Here is a 24,528-nt window from a genome sequence, read left to right as displayed (position 1 = left end):
TCTTGGCAGGTTGGCCTAAAAAAAAAAAAATCAAATTTCACTAATAATTTTCTAAACACTCTAACGTGCTCCTTTATTAACATTTTACCTGTGATGAATCTTTCAGCTGTGCCATATTTCTGTATTTATGACTAAAAAAATTATTAGTATTTAATTCTACTGTTGCTTCAGTGTCCAGTTTTGACTCCTGCATGGCCATTCAGCTGTGGACTATGAGGGATTTGATGCCCTGTTTGTTGTGACACTTTCTACTCATCACTAGTATTACAACCCCAAATCAGAAAAAGTTGGGACAGCATAGAATGCAAATAATAAAAAACACAGTGTTCCTTACGTTTACTTTGACTTTTATTTGATTGCAGACAGGATGAACCTGAGATATTTCATGTTTTGTCTGCTCAACTTCATTTCATTTATTAATAAACCTCCATTCCTGCATTTCAGGCCTGCAACACATTCCAAAAAAAGTTGGGACAGTAAAGCATTTACCACTTTGTACGGAGTTCATTTTTTCCAAAAAAGACCTGGAATGCTGATTCATCTGACCACAATACACGTTTCCACTGTGTGATGGTCCATCCTAGATGCCTCCGAGCCCAGAGAAGTCGACGCCGCTTCTGGACATGGTTAACATAAGGCTGCTTGTTTTGCACAGTAAAGTTTGAAGTGGTATTTGTGCATGTAACTCTGTATTGTAGGGCCCGACAAAGGTTTGCCAAAGTAATCCCTCACCCATGTGGTTAAATCAGCTATTGTTGAGTGGCGGTTCTTGATGCAGTGCCATCTGAGGGATCAAAGAGCACGATTCCTTGAATGGTTTAAGGATATTATGCACTGTAGAGGGAGAAATATGCAAACCCCTTCCAATCTTTCTTTGAGGTTCATTGTTTTTAAACATTTTAATAATTTTCTCACACATTTGTTGATAAACTGGAGATCCTCTGATCATCTTTGCTCATCAAAGACTCAGCCTTTCCTGGATGCTGCTTTTGTAATCATGGTTTGGTACAATCACCTGTTTGGAATCACATCATTATTTAGATTTATTCACCTCATTACTAGCCCTAAATTGTCCCCGTCAACTTTTTTTGGAATGTGTTGCAGGCCTGAAATGCAGGAATGGATGTTTATTAATAAATGAAATGAAGCTGAGCAGATAAAACATGAAATATCTCAGGTTCAAACTGTCTGCAATCAAATAAAAGTCAAAGTAAATGTAAGAAATTGCCCAAACCCAACTGATTTGGGGTTGTAAAATGATCTAAAATTTAAGCCACAGTAGCCCTTCGTTTATTTGTACCAGGTGTAATAGCCTTTCTTTTCTCTGGCATAAATGAATCTTGGCTGCCCAGCACCCTATCAGTGTCACATGTACTATAAATATTAAAACCAGCATTAAACATAACCATGATTACTATTTTATTGATGCATTGTCTCCCTTTTCCCTGCAATTAAATCAAAGCCAATAGTCTTCCGCTGCTGGAGACCCCATTCATGTGTTCCAGAGGGTGGCCAGAGTTCAGAATCCCAGTGCTGGTGTGCTAGCAGAATATCCTATTACATTATCAGTGTACACCGATCAGCCATAACGTTAAAAAAACCTCCTTGTTTCTACACTTACTGTCCATTTTATCAGCTCCACTTACCATATAGAAGCACTTTGTAGTTCTACAATTACTGACTGTAGTCCATCTGTTTCTCTGCATGCTTTGTTAGCCCCCTTTCATGCTGTTCTTCAATGGTCAGGACCCCCACAGGACCACCACAGAGCAGGTATTATTTGGGTGGTGGATCATTCTCAGCACTGCAGTGACACTGACTACACATGGTGGTGGTGTGTTAGTGGTCCTAATTTCATGCTAATGATTTGTTGTCAATGTTGCAATTTGTGGTTTGCCCACTTTTGCACAGGAGTGAATGTGTTTCTAGTTTAGTTTTCTAGTGTTAAAATATTCACTGGCAAACGTTTATTATCATTATTATTATAATTATTATTATTTGTTGCTCGTTTAATGAGCTTCGTTTATAATATCGGAAATTTTTTCTCCATTGAGACTGTACTGTATTTGGTGTTGCACTTATATGCCATCTAGTGGCAAGAATAATGAAATGCAGGAAGAAAAAAGCTAAATAAATCGCTGATTTATTATTATTATTATTATTATTATTATAATTATTATTATTATTATAGGTACAAATTGAGAGCTGCATTCAGGCTGCAGGCCTACTCCTGTTTAGTTCTATGAACAGTGTTTATAACTGTGATTGAGAACCTGTGTGTTGCTAAATCACGTACAAATAGTGAATATAGAATTAATAGTCTTCTTCTTTTCCTTGGCCTTTGTCCCGTTCGGTTGCGGGGTCGGCTCTTGGGCGGATCACGATCCGCGCATCGATTTGGCAAAATTTTTACGCCGGATGCCCTTCCTGACACAACCCTCCCTATTTTATCCGGGCTTGGGACCGGCACTACAATGCACTGGTTTGTGCATCTAGCGGCTAGGTATCTATAGGACAATTCAGTGTTTCCAATTAGCCTGGTGGCATGTTTTTGGACTGTGGGAGGAAACCGGAGCACCCGGAGGAAACCCACGTGGACACGGGGAGAACATGCAAACTCCGCACAGAAAGGACCCGGACCGCCCCACCTGGGGATCGAACCCAGGACCTTCTTGTTGTGAGGCGACAGTGCTACCCACTAAGCCACCGTGCCGCCCTGAATATAGAATTAATAGTAAGGTCAGTATTTTCATTTTTATTATTTTGGAACAGTCAAAAAAGCCCAGGCACAATATGATCTGTCTGTCTGTCTGTCTGTCTGTCTGTCTGTCTGTCTGTCTATCTATCTATCTATCTATCTATCTATCTATCTATCTATCTATCTATCTATCTATCTATCATCTGTCTGTCTGTCTGCCCGCCCATCCGTCCGTACCTACCTGTCTATCTGTCTGTCTGTAAGTCAGTCTGTCTGTCTATCTATCTATAATATATCTATCTATCTGTCCGTCTGTCTGTCAGTCAGTCTCTGTCTGTCAGTCTATCTATCTATCTGTCTGTCTGTCGATCTACCTATAATCAATCTGTCTGTCTGTCTGTCTGTCTGTCTGTCTGTCTGTCTGTCAATCAATCAGTCAGTCAGTCTCAGTCAGTCTGTCTCAGTCAGTCAGTCTATCAATCAATAAATTAATCAGTCAGTCAGTCAGTCAGTCAGTCTGTCTATCTGTCTACCTACATTCTCTGTCTGTCTGTCTGTCTGTCTGTCTGTCTGTCTGTCTGTCTGTCTGTCTGTCATGCACTGGCATTAGTAGTGGAGTTACACAAAGGGCATATTGTGACATGCCCAATCCATACGCGGTCCAGCTCTCTGTGAGGATCCATTGCTGGATGGTGTAATAAAGCTGCCTGTAACTTTACACATGCCGGGGGGCAGGTACTAGTCTGGAACCCTTTTTGTTAAGTGTAATTGGCATGGAATTGCAATAAAGTAACTGGCAATTAATTAACCGAGAATATAACTGAGTGGAATTGCAATGTATGCCAAAATCACTGACCGTATCTTAAAGGAAAACTACTAACATACAGTGGACAAGGGTTAAATATGCGTTTTGTCTGACCAGAGTCTAAATGTGTCAACGCTGAAAAAAGAACACAAGCGTGTCTCGGTCACTGCTGCCAATCTTCTAACAGTGGCAGCACTAACCGGATCAGACATGGTCTTCCTGAAGCTTTATTTTTACAAGAGCACATGGACATTTATATCTTCAGAACTCACAGATCCCTGAGGGCTCATCGACTGAGCCGAGCACAGTGGGATTTTCACTGAAATGTCCATCTTTCATTCACATATGATGGCTTACTTTTATTTACAGTAGATGTATTTATAAATGGTATGTGTCAAAGTAACATCCACATGGATGGCAGGACCCAAGGTTTCCCAGCAGAACATTGCCCAAAGCATCACACTGCCTCTGTCGGCTTGCCTTCTTCTCATAGTGCATCCTGGTACCATGTGTTCACCAGGTAAGCAACGCACACACACCCAGGCATCCATGTAATCATCAGACCAGGCCACCTTCTTCCATTGCTCTGTGGTCCAGTTATGATGCTCACATGCCCATTGTTGGTGCTTTCGGCGGTGGACAGGGGTCAGCATGGGCAGCCTGACTGGTCTGCATCTATGCAGCCCCATACACAACTGCGATGCACTGTGTATTCTGACACCTTTCTATCAGAACCAGCATTTGAGCTACAGTAGCTCCTCTGTTGAATCTGGCCACACGTGCATCAATGAGCCATGACCCTGTCGCCGGTTTACTACTATTCCTTCCTTGGACCACTTTTGATAGATGCTGACCACTGCAGATATCCAGTTTTGGAAATGCTCTGACCCAGTCGTCTAGTCATCACAATTTGGCCCTTGTCGAACTCGCTCAAATCAACTTTGAGGATAAAATGTTCACTTGCTGCCTAATATATCCCACCTACTAACAGGTGCCGTGATGAAGAGATAATCAGTGTTGTTCACTTCACCTGTCAGCCGAGGGTCTACTCAGATGTGTTTGACTATATCTGAGGTGGTAGGGGGTGGGGTGAGAATGGGGTGAGAATAACAAAAGCTTTGTGGTGGATTGGTGCCCTGTCCAGGGTATTCCTACCTTGCGCCCAGTGTTACTCAATGGACGCAACCCTAACTAGTACAAAAGTGGTTAATAAATGAAAATAAATTGAGTGAAATTTTACCTATTGTCCCAACTTTTTTGACACTGGAAGTTGGACTTAAATGTACTTTCATATTGCCTGTAACAGAAGTTTCTTTTCAGCTCTGGATAAGAGCATCTGCTCAGTGCTGTAAATGGAAATGTAATCAGCGTACAGAAGTGGACAACCAATTAGAGTGTTACTGGCTGACTAACCGAACAACACAACATAAGACGAACCATCGCCAATTAAAGCTGAAACCGTGTTTACCAAACATGCCAGCATTCACAAACTGCCAATCTTTACTAAAGAAACATCACCTGATCGATGCAGGCTTCTGCCTGGGGCGCCGCTCTATCCGAGAAACTCTTTTTTTTGCCCCATTGCAGCCTGGCCATCTGTCGTGTATAAATCTGCACATGCAGTATTGATGCTCCTCGCCCCTCCTGCACTACAGACCAGTACCCTAATCAGGATTTAATGTCCTTCACTGTTGTGATCTATAAACAAACACCACCGCGGAGACACTCTCGCCTCTCGTCTCGCACCCGTGGCTCCTCTTTAATGCTTTTTTTCTGGCATATTTTCCAATTCTTTCAGCTCTACAATCAAGGAATGATTCACACGCGGCTTTTAAGCTGTCGGAATCTGTAGAGTGTCTGTAATGGGGTGAATAAAGACGTTTGCTTACATCAAGTGCCAAGATCAGAATTCTGTGCCAGCGGATTTAAGTGATGGTCGCGAACACTAAGTTGTATAAATGATGGTGCATAAATGTTCTGCTTTGTTAGGAGGCCTAAACACACAGCCCTGAGGGGGGCACGGTGGCTCGGTGGCTCGGTGGGTAGCACTGTAGCCTCACAGCAAGAAAGTCCTGTGTTCGATCCCCAGGCGGGGCGGTCGGAGTCCTTTCTGTGCGGAGTTTGCATGTTCTCCCCGTGTCTGTGTGGGTTTCCTCCGGCAGTCCAAAAACATGCAGTCAGGTTAATTGGCGACACTAAAATGCTCTATAGGTGAATGTGTGTGTGTGTGTGCGTGTGTCTGCCCTGCAATGGACTGGCGCCCCATCCAGGGTGTTACTGTGTGCCTTGCGCCCATTGAGAAGCTGGGATAGGCTCCAGCGACCCCCCTATGACCACCCCGTGCTAGCCCACGTCTGCCCACCACTGTGTCTTGAGTCTCCACAGTGTAACCAGCCTTGCCAGAGCCATGACAGGTACAACTGGCAATGTCTGAAAGAGGAAATGCTGGGTGGGGTTTCTGTGTTTCTGTGTCGTTCTTTTAATATGATATGCGTTTTAGACTCTCGGAAAAGCTGATTCTCACAATTTCTCAGCACCTCGAGCTATAACACAAGTTTAAAAGTGAAACAGTGAGGAAAATACAGCTAAACAGATACATGTGGACGCTATTAGAGTTCATAATATTATGACCACTTATCTCTTCATCACGGCACCTGTTAGTGGGTGGGATATATTAGGCAGCAAGTGAACATTTTAAGTTGATGTGTTAGAAGCAGGAAAAATGAGAGTTTGACGAGGGTCAATTTGTGATGGCTAGACGACTGGGTCGGAGAATCTCCAAAACTGCAGCTCTTGTGGTCAGTATCTATCAAAAGTGGTCCAAGGGAGGAACAGTGGTAAACCGGCGACAGGGTCATGGGCGGCCAAGGCTCATTGATACATGTGGGGAGCAAAGGCTGGCCCGTGTGGTCCAATCCAACACGAGCTACTGTAGCTCAAATAGCTGAGAGGTTAATGCTGGTTCTGACAGAAAGGTGTCAGAATACACAGAGCATGGCAGTTTGTTGCGTATGGGGCTGCCAGGTGCAGACCAGTCAGGGTGCCCATGCTGACCCCTGTCCACTGTTGAAAGCACCAACAATAGGCACGTGAGCATCAGAACTGGATGGCCGGGTGCGTATGCATCGCTTACCTGGGGAACACATGGCACCAGGATGCACTATGGGAGGAAGGCAAGCCGGCGGAGGCAGTGTGATGCTTTGGATGATGTTCTGCTGGGAAACCTTGAGTCCTGCCATCCATGTGGATATTACTTGTGGACACGTACCACCTACCTAACCATTGTTGCAGACCATGTACACCCTTTCATGGAAAGCAAAAATGGTTCAGGAATGGTTTGAGGGGCACAACGACGAGTGAGGTAGTGACTTGGCCTCCAAATTCCCCAGGTCTCAATCCAATCGAGCATCTGTTGGGTGTGCTGGACAAACAAATCAGATCCATGGAGGCCCCACCTCACAACTTACAGGAGTTAAAGGATCTGCTGCTGACATCTTGGTGCCAGATACCACAGCACACCTTCAGGGGTCTATTGGAGGCCATGCCTCTACGGGTCAGGGCTGTTTTGGCAGCAAAAGGGGGACCTAATATTAGGAAATATTAGGAAGGTGGTCATAATGGTATGCCTCACCTGTCTTGTGCTGGGCTATTTGAAGAACTCAGGCTGCAAGAACATCTGATACGCTGCTTAATTCAGAGCTCTGGATGTTCCTCATAAAGGCCATGGTTGTTAACTCTGTACTCATTGTCAAGAGACATAAATATTTAATAACCTAGCTTAAGATGTACAAAGAACGTCAAGCGTTTACAGTCAACAGTCAACACGACCCTCCTGCATTCAAGTACTGCTCTCATCCTTCTGCGTTTAGCATCTTGTTATCGCCGGGATGCAAGAGGGCAAAGCTCACGATAAGGAGCGATACTGAATTGCAGATCATTCATGTTCTCATTTATGGATGAATCCTATTACTATTACACTTTGCCTTTTCATGCCAAGGTTAAGCCATTGCGATGTAATTACAGAGCAGTGGCACGTTATTAAACTAGATTGGCATATCAAGTCTGAACCATCTCAGTTGTGAGCTCGTAAATATGAGCAAATGTTAAATACGTTGATGAAATAAAAGCAGCTATTTGACCTCTAACAAAGATAAGACCTCCTTGTTTCTACACTCACTGTCCATGTTATCAGTTCCACTTACCATATAGGAGCACTTTGTAGTTCTACAATTACTGACTGTAGTCCATCTGTTTCTCTACATACTTTTTTAGCCTGCTTTCACTCTGTTCTTCAATGGTCAGGACCCCCACCACTACAGAGTAGGTATTATTTGGGTGGTGGTGTGTTAGTGTGTGTTGTGCTGGTATAAGTGGATCAGACACAGCAGCACTGTCACTGCTGGACTGAGAATAGTCCACCAACCTAAAACATCCAGCCAACATCATCCTGTGGGCAGCGTCCTGTGACCACTGATGAAGGTCTAGAAGATGACCAACTCAAACAGCAGCAATAGATGAGCGATTGTCTCTGACTTTACATCTACAAGGTGGACCAACTAGGCAGGAGTGTCTAATAAAGTGGACAGTGAGTGGACACAGTATTTAAAAACTCATACCAGCACAACACACACTAACACACCACCAGCATTTCAGTGTCACTGCAGTGCTGAGAATGATCCACCACCTAAATAATACCTGCTCTGTAGTGGTCCTGTTGGGGTTCTGACCATTGAAGAACAGCATGAAAGAGGGCTAACAAAGCATGCAGAGAAATAAATGGACTACAGTCAGTAATTGTAGAACTACAAACTGCTTCTATATGGTAAGTGGAGCTGATGAAATGGACAGTGAGTGTAGAAACAAGGAGGTGGTTTTATTGTTATGGCTGATCGGTGTATATGACAATTATTCTTGGCCGTCCCACAACCTTTGAAAGGTTCAGAACTTGTCCCTGCTCAGACCAGTCAGTGGGTACTCGCCACAGCTGCCTGTGAGCACCCCTCTGTTTTGTAGATACTTTAACCGAGTCGTTGGGCTATAACTGCTTGGCCCTTTAAGCTTGTGGAGCTCAGTTGCAAATTGCACAGGGTGGGGTCCTCAATGCTGTGCAAGGACTCTAGTTAGTGGCCCAAGCTGTGTGTACAGGAAGTGGAGGAGCCCGGGGATCAGAGCTAATTCTGGCCTCACGCAATATTAAGAAGGAATAGTGCGGCGGACGGGTTGGAGGGAGCATGAGGCAAGCAACCCTCCTCAGACACGAGTCTCCAGCAGCTGTGTTAGCCAAACACTTGAAGCCACAGCTGCACTGCAATGCTAAACACCCAAGCTATGTTAGCCAGACACAGCTAGAGCAAGCATTTAGGCAAACTCCACAGAACCAGACCGACGACCTCAACCTCTTGAACCCCTAACCCTAACCTTAACCCTAACCTCAACACTAACCTCACCAACATTAGTCAAAGCAATGTGAACAGAATACGAAGAGGACTTGAGGAGGTTAGCGGTTAGCATTGAGCAGGTAGCATTGAGACATTAGAAGCAGGCAGCGCGTACAGACCAATGAAGGTCTGGAAAAAAGTCGAGCAAACTATATGGGGTAGAAGGATCAAGCTATAGAGTAAAATCTAAAAATTCACTCTGCAAAACCCAGTAACTGCTTCATCAACCAATATTACACACTACAGTACATCTCCTATCATTCAGTCTCCACGCTTCAGTCAATTACCGATCCATTAGCTTAGCCAAGTCTTTTAGGAAAGTACTTTTCTGCTTCATCAACACAATCTTGTCAGAGAAAGGCATTAAAGAAACCAGCTGGCAGACAGTAAATCCTACCACTACTATAGTACCATATACCATATTGGGTTTGGCTCAAATAAAATCATTCCTCTGTAGGAGATATGTAGGATGGGAAGACAACTGTTCTGTTTACCTAACTAATAATTTAGATAAAATTGTTAATAGTATTTAGATGCAAGATTTATGAGCAGTAATTTGTGTTATCATAAAGCCTGTCCAAATATCTGCTTGTTTGCTTAGTCATTCTCCGAAGCACAAGCTAATTCCAGTTAATGAAATACAAACATAGCGTAAGAGTTTAACATGTTTAATGGATCCCAAACATGATGGTGACCTTGTCTTCATCTCTATCATTTCTATTATCTCTATCCATATTGGAAACTCTTGGTCTACACATAATGGAAGCAGATTAAAATGATGGACAGCTATGGAATGGTCCACTATGGAAACTGGTCTACATATGATGGAAGCAGAATAAAACTATGGACAGCTATGGAATGGTCCACACTGGAAACTGGTCTACATATGATGGAAGCAGAATAAAACTATGGGCAGCTATGGAATGGTCCACTATGGAAACTGGTCTACATATGATGGAAGCAGAATAAAACTATGGGCAGCTATGGAATGGTCCACACTGGAAACTGGTCTACATATAATGGAAGCAGATTAAAACTATGGGCAGCTATGGAATGGTCCACTATGGAAACTGGTCTACATATAAAGAAACCAGATTAAAACTTTGGAACAGCTATGTAATGGTCCACTATGGAAACTGGTTCTTAAACAATTGCAAACTCTTGGTCTACACATCATGGATCATGGAAGCAGATTAAAACTATAGACAGCTATGAAATGGTCCATTATGGAAACTGGTCTACATATAATTAAAGCAGATTAAAACTATGGACAGCTATGGAATGGTCCACTATGGGAACTGGTTCTTCTAAAAAAAATGGGAAACTCTTTGTCTACACATAATGGTAGCAGTTTAAATCTATGGACAGCTATGGAATGGTCCACTATACTATGGAAACTGGTTGTTCTCAAACTTGTGAAAACCCTTGGTCTACACATAATGGAAGCAGATTAAAACTATGGACAGCAACTGTATGTAACAGTCCACTATGGAAACTGGTCTACATATAATGGTAGCAGTTTAAAACGATGGACGGCTATGGAATGGTCCACTATGGAGATTGGTTGTTCTTGAACAATTGGAAACTCTTGGTCTACACATTATGGATCATGGAAGCAGATTAAAACTATGGACAGCTATGGAATGGTCCACTATGGGAACTGGTTCTTCTAAAAAAAAATGGAAACTCTTTGTCTACACATAATGGTAGCAGTTTAAATCTATGGAGTACTATGGAAACTGGTTGTTCTCAAACTTGTGAAAACCCTTGGTCTACACATAATGGAAGCAGATTAAAACTATGGACAGCAACTGTATGTAACTGTCCACTATGGAAACTGGTCTACATATAATGGTAGCAGTTTAAAACGATGGACGGCTATGGAATGGTCAACTATGAAGACTGGTTCTTCTAAAAAGAAACAGGAAACTCTTGCTCTACACATAATGAAACTACAGACCGCTATGGAATGGTCCACCATGGAAACTTTTGGTCTACACATAATGAAACTATGGACAGCTATGGAATGGTCCACTATGGAAACTGGTCTATATATAATGGTAGCAGAATAAAACTATGCACAGCTATGTAATGGTCCACTATAGAAACTGGTTCTCAGAAAATTGGAAACTCTTGGTTTACACATAATAAAACTATGGACAGCTATGGAATAGTCCACTATGGAAACTCTTGTTCGACATATAATGGAACCAGATTAAAACTATGTACACCTATGTAATGGTCCACCATGGACACTGGTTCTCAAACAACTGGAAACTCTTGGTCTACACATCATGGATCATGGAAGCAGATTAAAACAATGGACAGCTATGGAATGGTCCACTATGGGAACTGGTTCTTCTCAAAGAAATTGGAAACTCTTGGTCTACAAATCATGGAAGCAGATTAAAATTATGGACAGCTATGGAATGGTCCACTATGGGAACTGGTTCTTCTCAAAGAAATTGGAAACTCTTTGTCTACATATAATGGTAGCAGTTTAAAACTATGGGCAGCTATGGAATGGTCCACTATGGAAACTGGTCTACATATAATGGTAGCAGTTTAAAACTATGGGCAGCTATGGAATGGTCCACTATGGACACTGGTTCTCAAACAACTGGAAACTCTTGGTCTACACATCATGGATCATGGAAGCAGATTAAAACTATGGACAGCTATGGAATGGTCCACTATGGAAACTGGTTGTTCTCAAGAAATTGAAAACTTTTGGTCTACACATCATGGACCATGGAAGCAGATTCAAACTTTGGACAACTATGGAATGATCCATAATGGAAACTGGTTCTCAAGAAATTGGAAACTCTTGGTCTACACAGTTTAAAACTATGGACAGCTATGGAATGGTCCACTACGGAAACTCTTGTTCTACATATTATGAAACCAGATTAAAACTATGGACAGCTATGTATTGGTCCACTATGGAAACTGGTTCCATGAACATGAACTTCTAAAGCCTGCCTAGCCAACTAATCTAAATCCAATAGTGCATATTTGGGATGTGGTACAAGAGGAGTTTACAAATCAATCAGTTACAATCAATGGCGGCCTGGTTTCTTGGTCCAACCATACAACCTGCTTTGGTATGCTTGGTCCCTGGTCAATAAGGGTGACTAAATTTAGCACAGATGTTTAGATACGGTTGGGTCAATTGGCACTCTTACACTACTGTGTTGGGTGGAAAAAGAAAAGCTAGCAGCATATTAGCTTTAACTGCTTTTAAAAATGTATTCCTTTACCATGTACGGATATGGATGCACAAGGCAAAAGCAATTTCTTACCTGATCGGTTATTGGGGGAGGTCCGGACCGGGGAGACTGAAGGTGTGCGTGAGGAGGAGTAGGGTCTCTGTCTGTCCCTCTCTATCGTTGAAGCAGATCCAACAAAGTGATACTGTGAGTAACCATCCTGCAGGAGAGGAAAAAAAAGAAAAGTGATGAGTGTCCAAAGACGTACATAAGCTGTTTGTGGTATTTTGCTACCAGTTGTCATCCTGTTGAACCTTTGACCCTTTGCATATGTTAAGAACTGCAAATTTGGTTTTGGGATCGCTCAGTGCAGTGTAATCCATCTAATCAATCCAATCAATTCACATAAATGCACATTGAAAGAAGATAAAGAACGCCGACATATGCGCCGGCGGCAAAACCAGGCCGGAAAGGACAAATCTTATCACAAATTAAACTGTACTGAGCTGTGTAGTTTTTTTTATTATTTCTTTTTATGACCCTTTTTTCCACCACAACTTTCCACAACATTTTGTGCAGCGACATTTAGATTGTTTTAACTATTAAAATCTTTTGATCCTTGACATCACTGCTCTCTGGTAACATTTCCTTTCTTTTCTTGTTACTGCCCAATTTTCAACCAAAAAAATACTGACAGGTCAAAATCGCACTGAACCGAAAAAGGTCAAGAAGCCATTTTTTTTGGCTTAAGCACAGCTGTTGACTGTTAGCTAAAAGAAGGACTGCACTCCTATTGCATTAGAAGAATGTGGGCTCCAGGGAACAAAACATACACAAGAAAACGCCTCCTGTCAAAAGATCAAGAAGCTTTATGGTTACTGGTACTGCCGGCATAACACCTCATGACCACCCCATTGTTTCTACACACATTGTCCACTATATCAGCTCCACTTTGTAGTTCTACAATTACTGACTGTAGTCCATCTGTTTCTCTGCATGCTTTGTTAACCCCTTTTTATGTTGTTCTTCAATGGTCAGGACCCACACAGGACCACTACAGAGCAGGTATTATTTAGGTGGTGGATCATTCTCAGCACTGCAGTGACACTGACATGGTGGTGGTGTGTTAGTGTGTGTTGTGCTGGTATGAGTGGATCAGAGTTTTTAAACACCTCACTTTTACTGCTGGATTGAGAATAGTCCACCAACCAAAAACATCCAGCCAACAGCGCGCCGTGGGCAGCATCCTGTGACCACTGATGAAGGTCTAGAAGATGACCAACTCAAACAGCAGCAATAGATGTGCGATCGTCTCTGACTTTACATCTACAAGGTGGACCAACTAGGTAGGAGTGTCTAATAGAGTGGACAGTGAGTGGACACGGTATTTAAAAACTCATACCAGCACAACACACACATGTCAGTGTCACTGCAGTGCTGAGAATGACCCACCACCCAAATATTACCTACTCTGTAGTGGTCCTGGGAGAGTCCTGACCATTGAAGAACAGGGTGAAAGCAGGCCAAAAATTTATGCAGAAAAACAGATGGACTACAGTCCTTCTATATGCTTCTATATGGTAAGTAGAGCTGAGAACATGGACAGTGTGTGTAGAAACCAGGAGGTGGTTTTAATGTTATGGCTGATCAGTGTATATTAAATTATACTATAGAAACCTATTTCTCTTATGTGAAAACAGAATAACTAAGCAATACACACAGTGTTTAATAGACTCTACAGCCACTTACATCAAACAAACACCCTGCCAAACACACTTTACACCAACAAACGACGTTAAAAAGACCTGCTGAGTTTCTGAAACACTTGATGCCTTTCATACAGAATTAAAGAACAAACACAAACGCGCGTCTTCTCCCCGCGCTTCAGCATCACGACTTTCCTGACAGCGATCGGGAACTTAACATTTGCTCAGACTCCTGTATCTGAGAGGAGTTTTCAGTCTAGATCAAAGGCTGGGTGCTTTCTGACACCGAGCAGTTCAAAGCTGCCCCACTTTCTGCACGTCTTCCCTTCACTGTCAAGACGGATTTCTGCAGCGCGGCACCGCTGGCAAAGAGGCGCAGCTGTTACCACACGAGGACTGTTGCGAATAACTGCATTGGACAGGTGGCCAAGGGCAAAGATGCAAAGAACTAAAAAAAGGAACGTGGCTGAAGAACTGATGGAATTTGTGCCTGGTCTTTTAAAGGTTTTTGTTTAGCTATGCAAGGTGTTACGTGAAATATCAAGGTGTCCATAAACTTTTGGTAACCTCTTTACTAATTTCAGCAATTGCAAACCAAAGAACCTATTTCAACGGGGGGATTTTATTCCCCCTCCGAAGGTAAACAACCCCAACACCCCTAAACATAGGCTCACATTCTTATGTACACATCGCTATATAAACTCACCTTAGCCCGTAGCGACTGTGTGGGTTTCCACTGGGAGTTCAAGTTTCCTCCCACAGTCCAAAGACATGCAGCCATGGATCTATTACTTGGATCTACTAAAAATGCCCTAAGAGTGTGTGTATAGTTAAGGACAGTGGTAGCTCAGAGGTTAAGATACTGGACTAGTAATCAGAAGGCTGCTGGTTCAAGCCACACTATTGCCAAGTAGCCTCTGTTGGGCCCTTGAGCAAGGTCCTTAACCCTCAATTGCTCAAACTGTATTCAGTTGTATCTGTAACTGTAAGTCGCTTTGGATAAAATCAGCCATAACATTAAAACCACCTCCTTGTTTCTACACTCACTGTCCATTTTATCAGCTCCACTTACCATATAGAAGCACTTTGTAGTTCTACAATTACTGACTGTAGTCCATCTGTTTCTTTACATACATTTGTAACCTCCTTTCACCCTGTTCTTCACTGGTCAGGACCACTACAGAGCAGGTATTATTTAGGTGAAGGATCATTCTCAGCACTGCAGTGACACTGACATGGTGGTGGTGTGTTAGTGTGTGTTGTGCTGGTATGAGTGGATCAGACACAGCAGCGCTGCTGGAGTTTTTAAATACCATGTCCACTCACTGTCCACTTTATTAGACACTCCTACCTAGTTGGTCCACCTTGTAGATGTAAAGTCAGAGACGATCACTCATCTATTGCTGCTGTTTGAGTTGGATGCTGCCCACGGGGCTCTGTTGGCTGGATGTTTTTGGTTGGTGGACTATTCTCAGTCCAGCAGTGACAGTGAGGTGTTTAAAAACTCCAGCAGCGCTGCTGTGTCTTATCCACTCATACCAGCACATGTGGTGGTCCTGACCATTGAAGAACAGCATGAAAGGGGGTTAACAAAGCATGCAGAGAAACAGATGAACTACAGTCAGTAATTGTAGAATTACAAGGTGCTCCTATATGGTAAGTGGAGCTGACAAAATGGACAGTGAGTGTAGAAACATGAAGGTGGTTTTAATGTTATGGCTGATCAGTGTAAATGCCGTAAACAAGAGAGCGTGTCTCAGGAACACAGCATGAATACGTCATTTCGTAAAGGAGAATGCAAGGATGGCTTTTAAGTTTCAAGTTCAATGGTTCATCTATTTAAAAGCAAGACTGTATTTCAAAGAAATCCTAATTCCATGATCTCATAACTCTTCCCATTCTTCATTAGCGATGCCACCCTAATGTGCTTTTGATTGATGGACTTTGAAGGACGTATTAAAAGCCGGAGTTCTGGTTCCACACAGGATGAATAGCAAATAGGACAGAGGGTGAAACACATTACTCAGCGATCAATGCACGGTCCAAAAGGCTTATTTTTAATGTGTATGTGTTAATTCCACCCTGATGCATGACATGCTGACTTAATTCTCATTTAGATAAGAGCACAAGGAGCAATAAATGCAGAAATAATGTCATTTTGGTTCAATGGTTGTGCTAGGAAATGTGTGCCTGGGAAAGCCAAGGGCAGAGATTAATAATAAAGATCTCCAGGTCTGGCTTTGGCTGGTTTCACACCAATAGGACGTCTCACAGCACTGAGCTTGTTAGTGCTGCTCTTCTTCACTTTCCCAGTAAGAGAGCAGAAGAAATGTTGGGGGCATTTTGAGCATATATCTATAGCATTATCTCTTCATCACGGCACCTGTTAGTGGGTGGGATATAGTAGGCAGAAGGGAACATTTTATCCTCAAATTGTGATGGCTAGATGACTGGGTCGGAGCATCTCCAAAACTGCAGCTCTTGTGGGGTGTCTGCAGTGGTCAGTATCTATCAAAAGTGGTCCAAGGAAGGAACAGTGGTAACCCGGCGACAGATCCAACAGACGAGCTACTGTAGCTCAGATTGCTGAAGAAGTTAATGTTGGTTCTGATAGAAAGGTGTCAGGGTGCCCATGCTGACCCCTGTCCACTGCCGAAAGCGCCAACAATGGGCAGGTGAGCATCAGAACTGGACCACACAGCAATGGAGGAAGGTGGCCGTGTCTGATGAATCACATTTTGTTTTACATCACGTGGATGGTCGGGTGCGTGTGCCATGTAAGATGACACCTGATGGGTGTCATCTTACCTGGGGAAAACATGGCACCAGGATGCACTATGGGAAGAAGGCAAGCCGGCGGAGGCAGTGTGATGCTTTGGGCAATGTTCTGCTGGGAAACCTTGGGAAACCTACCTGAGCATTGTTGCAGACCATGTACACCTTTTCATGGAAACGGTATTCCCTGATGGGTGTCATCTTAATGGACTTAATAAACTCACTCTGGCCCTCACCTTGTTGCCACCTCGTTCTTCATTTTGATCCCTATGACCATGCATTCACCTAGTGGCCAGCGTGCACGCTTACATACCCATTAATCTATACCTAATCAACCATAATGAATAAGTATAAGTATAAACAACTGCTTAATACTTTGTAGAGGCCCCAGACATATTGCTTGCTGCCTTGCCCAAAGGGTTCAAATGGTTGATGGTTGTCCCATCAGACCAGAGGACAGTTTAGCTGCCATATACGTTTTACTCAAGAGTTGCTATTATCTTGCCACACTGCTATAAGAGCCTGACTTATCCAGTGTCGCACAGATGGTTTTCCATCCAACAATTTCCCATTGCTCCACATTTCCTTGACTAGAGTGTTCTTTCCTCCTTGACCTGCCTAAGTCCCTTCTTGCCCGGGTACCTAATAGTTCCAGATCTTCACCTCTAGAGAAGGTTCAAGGTTGTGCCAAGCATGTTAGCCCACTCTAGTCCTGGGAAGACTCGAAGCTTTAGATACTGTCATAATTTGATCGCAAACCACATATAGTTTCTTTTCTTGGCTTATCTGCACCCACAACTTGACACCTGGGTCGACACGGCAGCCTGAGCTACACCTTCTGTCTGAGACACCGGGTGAAGAAGGCCACAACCTCGTGAAATAACTGTCCTCACAACCTGACAAGATGAGACGCGGGGCACCCTGCAAATGTTAATAATAGCAATCCGAATGGAGGCGGAGTGGCCTTTCTTTAATGCCAGCCTGGTGACATTAAGGATGATGACATTAAGCATAGATAAGCTGGTACAGTGAGAGGAAGAAGCTGAAATAGGGGAGAATGAAAGGAACGTGCAGGCCTTCAAAAACCCAATATAAGTTCTCTTTATGATGAATAGCATGGCAGATAACTCTGCCTATACTTTGCGACCGGGTTATCTGTCAGTCTGTTGTTGATGCCCTTAACCTGCAGGGTGGCATAAGTGTGTCAATTCACCTGTCAGGATCAGTTACAGATGATGGAGTGCAGTTCAGGACTTCGTCTGAGGAGGCATTTAGGCACTGATTTATCTACTGCTGCTGGTGGACATTCCTAACACAATGTCGAAGACCCCACCCAGCAGACTAGTGGCCAATTTGGTCTGCTGCAGGCACTGCCAATCGTGCTGGTAACAGCTGAAATTCAAACTCGGAGTATAGAATCCCAGCACTGGTGTGCTAGTGGAATATCCTGTGTGCCACCTAACACAGCATCGAACACCCCAACCTCTTTTTACTCTGGTCTTTTCCCACCCAGCAGACTAGTGGCCAATTTTGTCTCCTGCAGGCACTGCCAATCGTGCATCCTGGGGGGGCACCCAGTGGACCGGTAACAGAGCTGAAACTCAAACTTGGAGTTTAGAATTCCAGCACTGGTGTGCTAGTGGAATATCCTGTGTGCCACCTAACACAGCATTGAAGACCCCAACCCCTTTTTACTCTGGTATTTTCCCACACAGCAGACTAGTGGCCAATTTGGTCTACTGCAGGCACTGCCAATCGTGCATTCTGGGGGGTGCCCAGTCGACTAGTAACAGAGAGTTTTGAAGAGTTTAGAATCCCAGCGCTGGTGTGGTAGCGGAATATCCTGTGTGCCACCTAACACAGCATCAAAGACCCCACCCCCTTTTAAGTCCAGTCTCTTCCCACACAACAGACTAGAGGCCAATTTTGTCTGCTGCAGGCACCACCAATCATGCATCATGGGGGGCACCCGTGGACTGGTAACAGAGCTGAAATTCGAAGTCGGAAAGCTTAGAATCCCAGCATTGGTGTGGTAGGGGAGCATCCCACTGTGCCACCTAGCGCCCCAGCCTTGCAAACAGAAAGGTTTGACCTGGTGTATATAAAAGACAAACTAAATACGTTGTAGTCCTGGGATTACAACCCAATTAAACCCTAATAAGAGATAATGGACCTGCATATTAAACATCCAGCAATCTGAGCTACAGTATCTCATCTGTTGGATCGGACCACACGGGCCAGCCTTCCCTTCCCACGTGCATCAATGAGCCTTGGCCGTTCATGACTCTGTCGTCGGTTTACCACTGTTCCTTCCTTGGACCACTTTTGTACACCATTTTTCCTGCTTCTAACACATCAACGTTGAGGATAAAATGTTCACTGGCTGTCTAATACATCCCACCCACTAATATATTCCGTCTAATCAGTGTTATTCACTTGCCTGGTTGATATATCTGGTACTTCTGTTGCAGGACTAGTTAAAAAGCCTGCGATCTAATAAACACTCAGGGAAACACTGAACTGTAAGTTCTTGTACCAAAATCCAGGCGTTCGGACAGCGCAGAAGTCAGTTCAGGAGAAACGTCAGAGCTCTGTGCAGTCGAGCATGGTGGAGTTGGACTCACTGTCTGAAAAGGTCAGGGAACATCATGTTTCTCCTCTACATTGTGTCTCTACAAACAGTAGAGAGTACCCAGTACCCCCCACTCAGTCTGTTAACCGTTTATCGTATGGTTCAAACGTTCAAAATATTAGCCTATTATTTAGTGATTTCATTTTTCAAGCCTTAATACTGTTTGGCTCAAATTGTATCCAATGGAATTCATTTGCATTAACAACCCCAACTAATAAAATAAAAACACAGTGTTCCTTACATTTAGTTTGACTTTTATCTAATTGCAGACAGGATGAACCTGAGATATTTCATGTTCTGTCTGCTCAACTTCATTTCACTTATTAATAAACATCAATTCCTGCATTTCAGGCCTGGAACACATTCCAAAAAAAGTTGGGACGGGGGCGATTTAGGTTTAGTAACGAGGTGAAAATACTCAGTCTTTGATGAGCAAAGATGGCAAGAGGATCTCCAGTTTGTTTAAAAACAATGAACCTCAAACAAAGATTGGAAGCGATTTGCATATTCCTCCCTCTACAGTGCATAATATCATTAAATGATTCAAGGAATCAGGAGGAATTTCAGTGCGTAAAGGCCAAGGGCGCAAGCTTAAGCTGAACGCCCGTGATCTTCCATCCCTCAGACGGCATCAAGAACCGCCACTTAACAATAGCTGATATGACCACATGGGTGAGGAATTACTTTGGCAAACCTTTGTCAAGCACTACAATACAGAGTTACATGCACAAATGACACTTAAAACTGTACTATGCAAAAAAGAAGCCTTATGTTAACCATGTCCAGAAGCGGCATCGACTTCTCTGGGTTCTGAGGCATCTAGGATGGACCATCACACAGTGGAAACGTGTATTGTGGTCAGATGAATCAGCATTCCAGGTCTTTTTTGGACCAAAGATGAAAAGGGCCATCCAGACTGTTATGAGGAACAAAAGCCAGGGACTGTCATGGTATGGGTGCCCATAGTGCCCATAGTGAAGGTCATTTACACTTCTGTGTTGGCAGCATTAATGCAGAAAAGTACATTGAGATCTTAGAGCAACATGTGCTGCCTTCAAGACATGCATTTTTCAACCAGGCACACATTACAAAGGCATGGCTGCGGAAGAAGAGTGTATGGGTACTGGACTGGCCTGCCTGCAGTCCTGACCTGTCCCCAATAGAGAATGTGTGGAGAATTTTGAAAGGAAAAATGCGACAATGACGACGATATCTCAGGTTCATCCTGTCTGCAATCAAATAAAAGCCAAAGTAAATGTAAGAAACTATGTTTTTTATGTTTTTTTATTCTATGCATTTTCCATACTGTCCCAACTTCTGATTTGGGGTTTGATTTTTTCTCCACGTCTTTAAATTTCTGCCTAGACAAAGTAAGTTTCAAAAGTCTCAATAATACTAGTTAAACGTACAGGTAGAAAATCAGACAGCAAGGCAACAAAATCTGCACTTCAACAGTCGACTCGAGTGCTGACCATGACTGCTGGATGTCTCATTGCACGACGTCAATCCGCGTCGGTGTTCTCCTCCTGTGCCCGTATTGTTCTCAACCACTTAGTCCTGCTCCAGCGAAGGCCCGGCTTTTCATTAGACAGACTCGCTTCACGCAAGTAATGAGGCGTACAGACTGAACGGAGTCGCACAATAGCGAGGAGCCCAATGAATGTTCATTGATTGGATATTTTCTGTAAATATTCACTATTTGGCTACGTTTCTACTCAATAGGCTTTTCGGTGATGACAGGCAGAGCCGGAATAAATGCTGAATTACGTCTGTAGACTTTCTGACACACTGATAGTTTTCAGAGCTAGACGTTGCTTGGCTGGGGTCAATTATTTAGGTACGGCCTTATTGAATTTTTACTGTCCTCCCCGGGTTCAGGACGTGTCAGTAATCATATAGTGCCAAGTTCTGTGATGGTGTCGTACCTTCTTGTAAAGACTACGCAGATCTCTGTACTGCCACATGCTGCTTAGGACCTGAGACGCTGCTTTCACCACCTTGGGCGAATGTCTGAAAAACAATAAACCACCAATAAGAGAAGAGAATAAATGAGCAACATTATTATTAAAATATTATAAACACTTAGAAGGGTCAGATTTTTTATCGCAATCTTCGAGTCTCACTGGTACTACCTACCTAGTGGAGGGCTTAACAGACACAATCGGCAAAGATTAGCCAGATGCTGGCATTTATCGATCAGCCATAACATTAAAACCACCTCCTTGTTTCCACCCTCACTGTCCATTTTATCAGCTCCACTTACCATATAGAAGCACTTTGTAGTTCTACAATTACTGACTGTAGTCCATCTGTTTCTCTGCATGCTTTGTTAGCCCCCTTTCATGCTGTTCTTCAATGGTCAGGACTCTCCCAGGACCACTACAGAGCAGGTATCATTTGGGTGGTGGATCATTCTCAGCACTGCAGTGACACTGACATGATGGTGGGGTGTTTGTGTGTGTTGTGCTGGTATGAGTGGATAAGACACAGCAATTCTGTCACTGCTGGACTGAGAATAATCCACCAACCAAAAATATATCCAGCCAACAGCGCCCTGTAGGCAGCGACCAGTGACCACTGATGAAGGTCTAGAAGATGACCTGAGCGATCGTCTCTGACTTTACATCTACAAGGTGGACCAACTAGCTAGGAGAGTCTAATAGAGTGGACAGTGAGTGGACACGGTATTTAAGAACACTGCTGTGTCTGATCCACTCATACCAGCACAACACACACTAACACACCGTCACCATGTCAGTATCACTGCACGGATTGATACTGATCTCCACGTTCCTCCACTTCTGTACCTGGGGCTACTAATCAAGATTATCACACAGCATCAAAGACCCCACCCTCTTTTTATTTCAGTCTTGTCCCACCTGGCAGATTAGTGGCCAATTTTGTCTGCTGGGGTCACCAGCCGGCTGTTTAGAGTCCTAGCACTGGTGTGCGATCATTATAGCATTATAATGACTATAATGATGTAGCTCTGAATCAGGCGTCCAGATAATTTGGGCTATATAGTGTACATATAGTGTATAATCTCTAGCATAGAAATAACCTTGGTACTAGACTCACTTATCTCCTTTGCTCCTGGCGATCCCAATAAGCTTCTCGATGCCACCGGCATCTCTTAGGCCCTTGGTGTTCTCCATGTTCTTGGTGATGACCTCGTGCAGGGCGCAGCAGATCGCCGTCACCGTGTCGTCCGACATGGTTTTGCTCATTGTGCTGTTGGCAGTGCCATTACCGCTGCTGCTGCCGGTGTTGTTGCTTCCTGGCAGTCGGTGGACCAGGTCCCTCATGGCATACTTTCCTAGGAATGAAAAAAATAGATAATAAATCTTATAAATGCAAATCAATGAATTCAGGACAGACAGACCAAAAACCCCAGTTGAGCAAGCCAAGGGCAACAGTGGCAAGGAAAAACTTCCTTAAAATTACAGCAAGAAACCTTCAGAGAAACCAGACTCAGCCATAACATTAAAACCACCTCCTTGTTTCTACACTCACTGTCCATTTTATCAGCTCCACTGACCACATAGAAGCACTTTGTAGTTCTACAATTACTGACTGTAGACCATCTGTTTCTTTGCATCCTTTTAACCTGCTTTCACCCTGTTCTTCAATGGTCAGGACCCCCACAGGACCACTACAGAGCAGGTATTATTTAGGTGGTGGATCATTCTCAGCACTGCAGTGACACTGACATGGTGGTGGTGTGTTAGTGTGTGTTGTGCTGGTATGAGTTTTTAAATACCGTGTCCACTCACTGTCCACTCTATTAGACACTCCTACCTAGTTGGTCCATCTTGTAAATGTAAAGTCAGAGACGATTGCTCATCTGTTTAAACACTCCATCGGCGCTGCTATATCTGATCCACTCATACCAGCACAACACACACTAACACACCACCACCATGTCAGTGTCACTGCAGTGCTGAGAATGGACTGGGAGAGTCCTGACCATTGAAGAACAGCATGAAAAGGGGCTAACAAAGCATGCAGAGAAACAGATGGACTACAGTCAGTAATTGTAGAACTACAAAGTGCTCCTATATGGTGCAAGTGGAGCTGATAAAATGGACAGTGAGTGTAGAAACAAGGAGGTGGTTTTAATGCTATGGCTGATCAGTGTATGACCATGAGCTTGTAGGGCTTGTAATACGTAGCATTCCATCATTTATGACTGCAGCAGGGCTTTCCACAAGGTTTCGGAACATGCACTGCTTTTATTTGACTGGTAACAGTTTGCATTCAGTACTGCAATTCATCCCAAATGTATTTAATGAGGTTGAGGTCAAGGCTCTGTGCAGAGTTTCTTTGGACAGTGGTAGCCTTGGGCTATCAATTGAAAGGTTAAAAGTTCGAATCCCAGCTCTTCCATGCAGCCACTGTTGGGTCCTTGAGCAAGGCCCTCTAAGCTCCAGGGGCACCGTACAATGGCTGACCCTGCGCTCTGACCCCAGCTTCCAAACCCTGTCAGTTGAGATCCAAGTCAAGGTATTTTTACTCAAGCATTTTTGGCTACCCTGTCCACCTCCATTCATATTACCTGAAAACAAAGAGGTTATAAGAAACAATGTTCTTATCTGGGTAATACACCTGTCACACTATGGTTCATGCTGTGAAAGGAGAATAAGCCAGAGGAACATCATGCTCAGTTTTATAGGCTGTTATCAGGGGGCGTACTGTACCGGGTTCAGTTAAATGACTCACGGTGTTTAATAAGGAACACTTTGGGAGGGCTGGAGAAGAATCTGACATTAAAGAAACAGAAGAGGAGGATGATTTAAATAACAAAATAATACAAGTCATTGAAAGTAACAGCAAAAGGATCAGCTGGTGTCATAAGGAATATACATGATGTACCTGTAGATATGACATTACTCTAGCCTACTGCAGGAATCCAGGGTTTGAATCCCCATGGGTGCTATTGGCCAGTTATGCCTGTGAGAGGAACTTGTGATCTTGAGATCTTCAGTGGTGGTGGGCATTAGACCATTGTGCCACCTGGTCGATAATTAAATGACCAAAATGCAAACATTGGTTTCTGCCACTAGAGTAAAATATAATGCTTTTATCTGTCATATATACACCAATCAGCCATAACACTAAAACCACCTTCTTGTTTCTACACTCACTGTCCATTTTATCAGCTCCACTTACCATATAGAAGCACTTTGTAGTTCTACAATTACTGACTGTAGTCCATCTGTTTCTCTGCATGCTTTCTTAGCCCCCTTTTATGCTGTTCTTCAATGG

General features: G+C 43.4%; 1 protein-coding gene across 1 annotated transcript in view; it reads right to left on the bottom strand.

Moving 5' to 3' along the window:
- The window catches only part of LOC134301329 (catenin delta-2-like), a 190,598-nt gene that overhangs the window by 9,076 nt on the left and 156,994 nt on the right, over window positions 1–24,528 (bottom strand). The window contains exons 12-14 of the mRNA XM_062985993.1: window positions 22,342–22,579; window positions 21,189–21,273; window positions 12,244–12,370 (exon numbers count right to left, since the gene is read on the bottom strand). Coding sequence (XP_062842063.1) covers window positions 12,244–12,370; window positions 21,189–21,273; window positions 22,342–22,579 — 450 coding nt within the window. The remainder of the gene's footprint in view (window positions 1–12,243; window positions 12,371–21,188; window positions 21,274–22,341; window positions 22,580–24,528) is intronic.

Source organism: Trichomycterus rosablanca, chromosome 23 (assembly GCF_030014385.1).
Source record: "Trichomycterus rosablanca isolate fTriRos1 chromosome 23, fTriRos1.hap1, whole genome shotgun sequence".
Classification (NCBI taxonomy): domain Eukaryota; kingdom Metazoa; phylum Chordata; class Actinopteri; order Siluriformes; family Trichomycteridae; genus Trichomycterus; species Trichomycterus rosablanca.
Note: the sequence above shows the minus strand (reverse complement) of the source record. Positions and strands in the feature narration are given on the sequence as shown.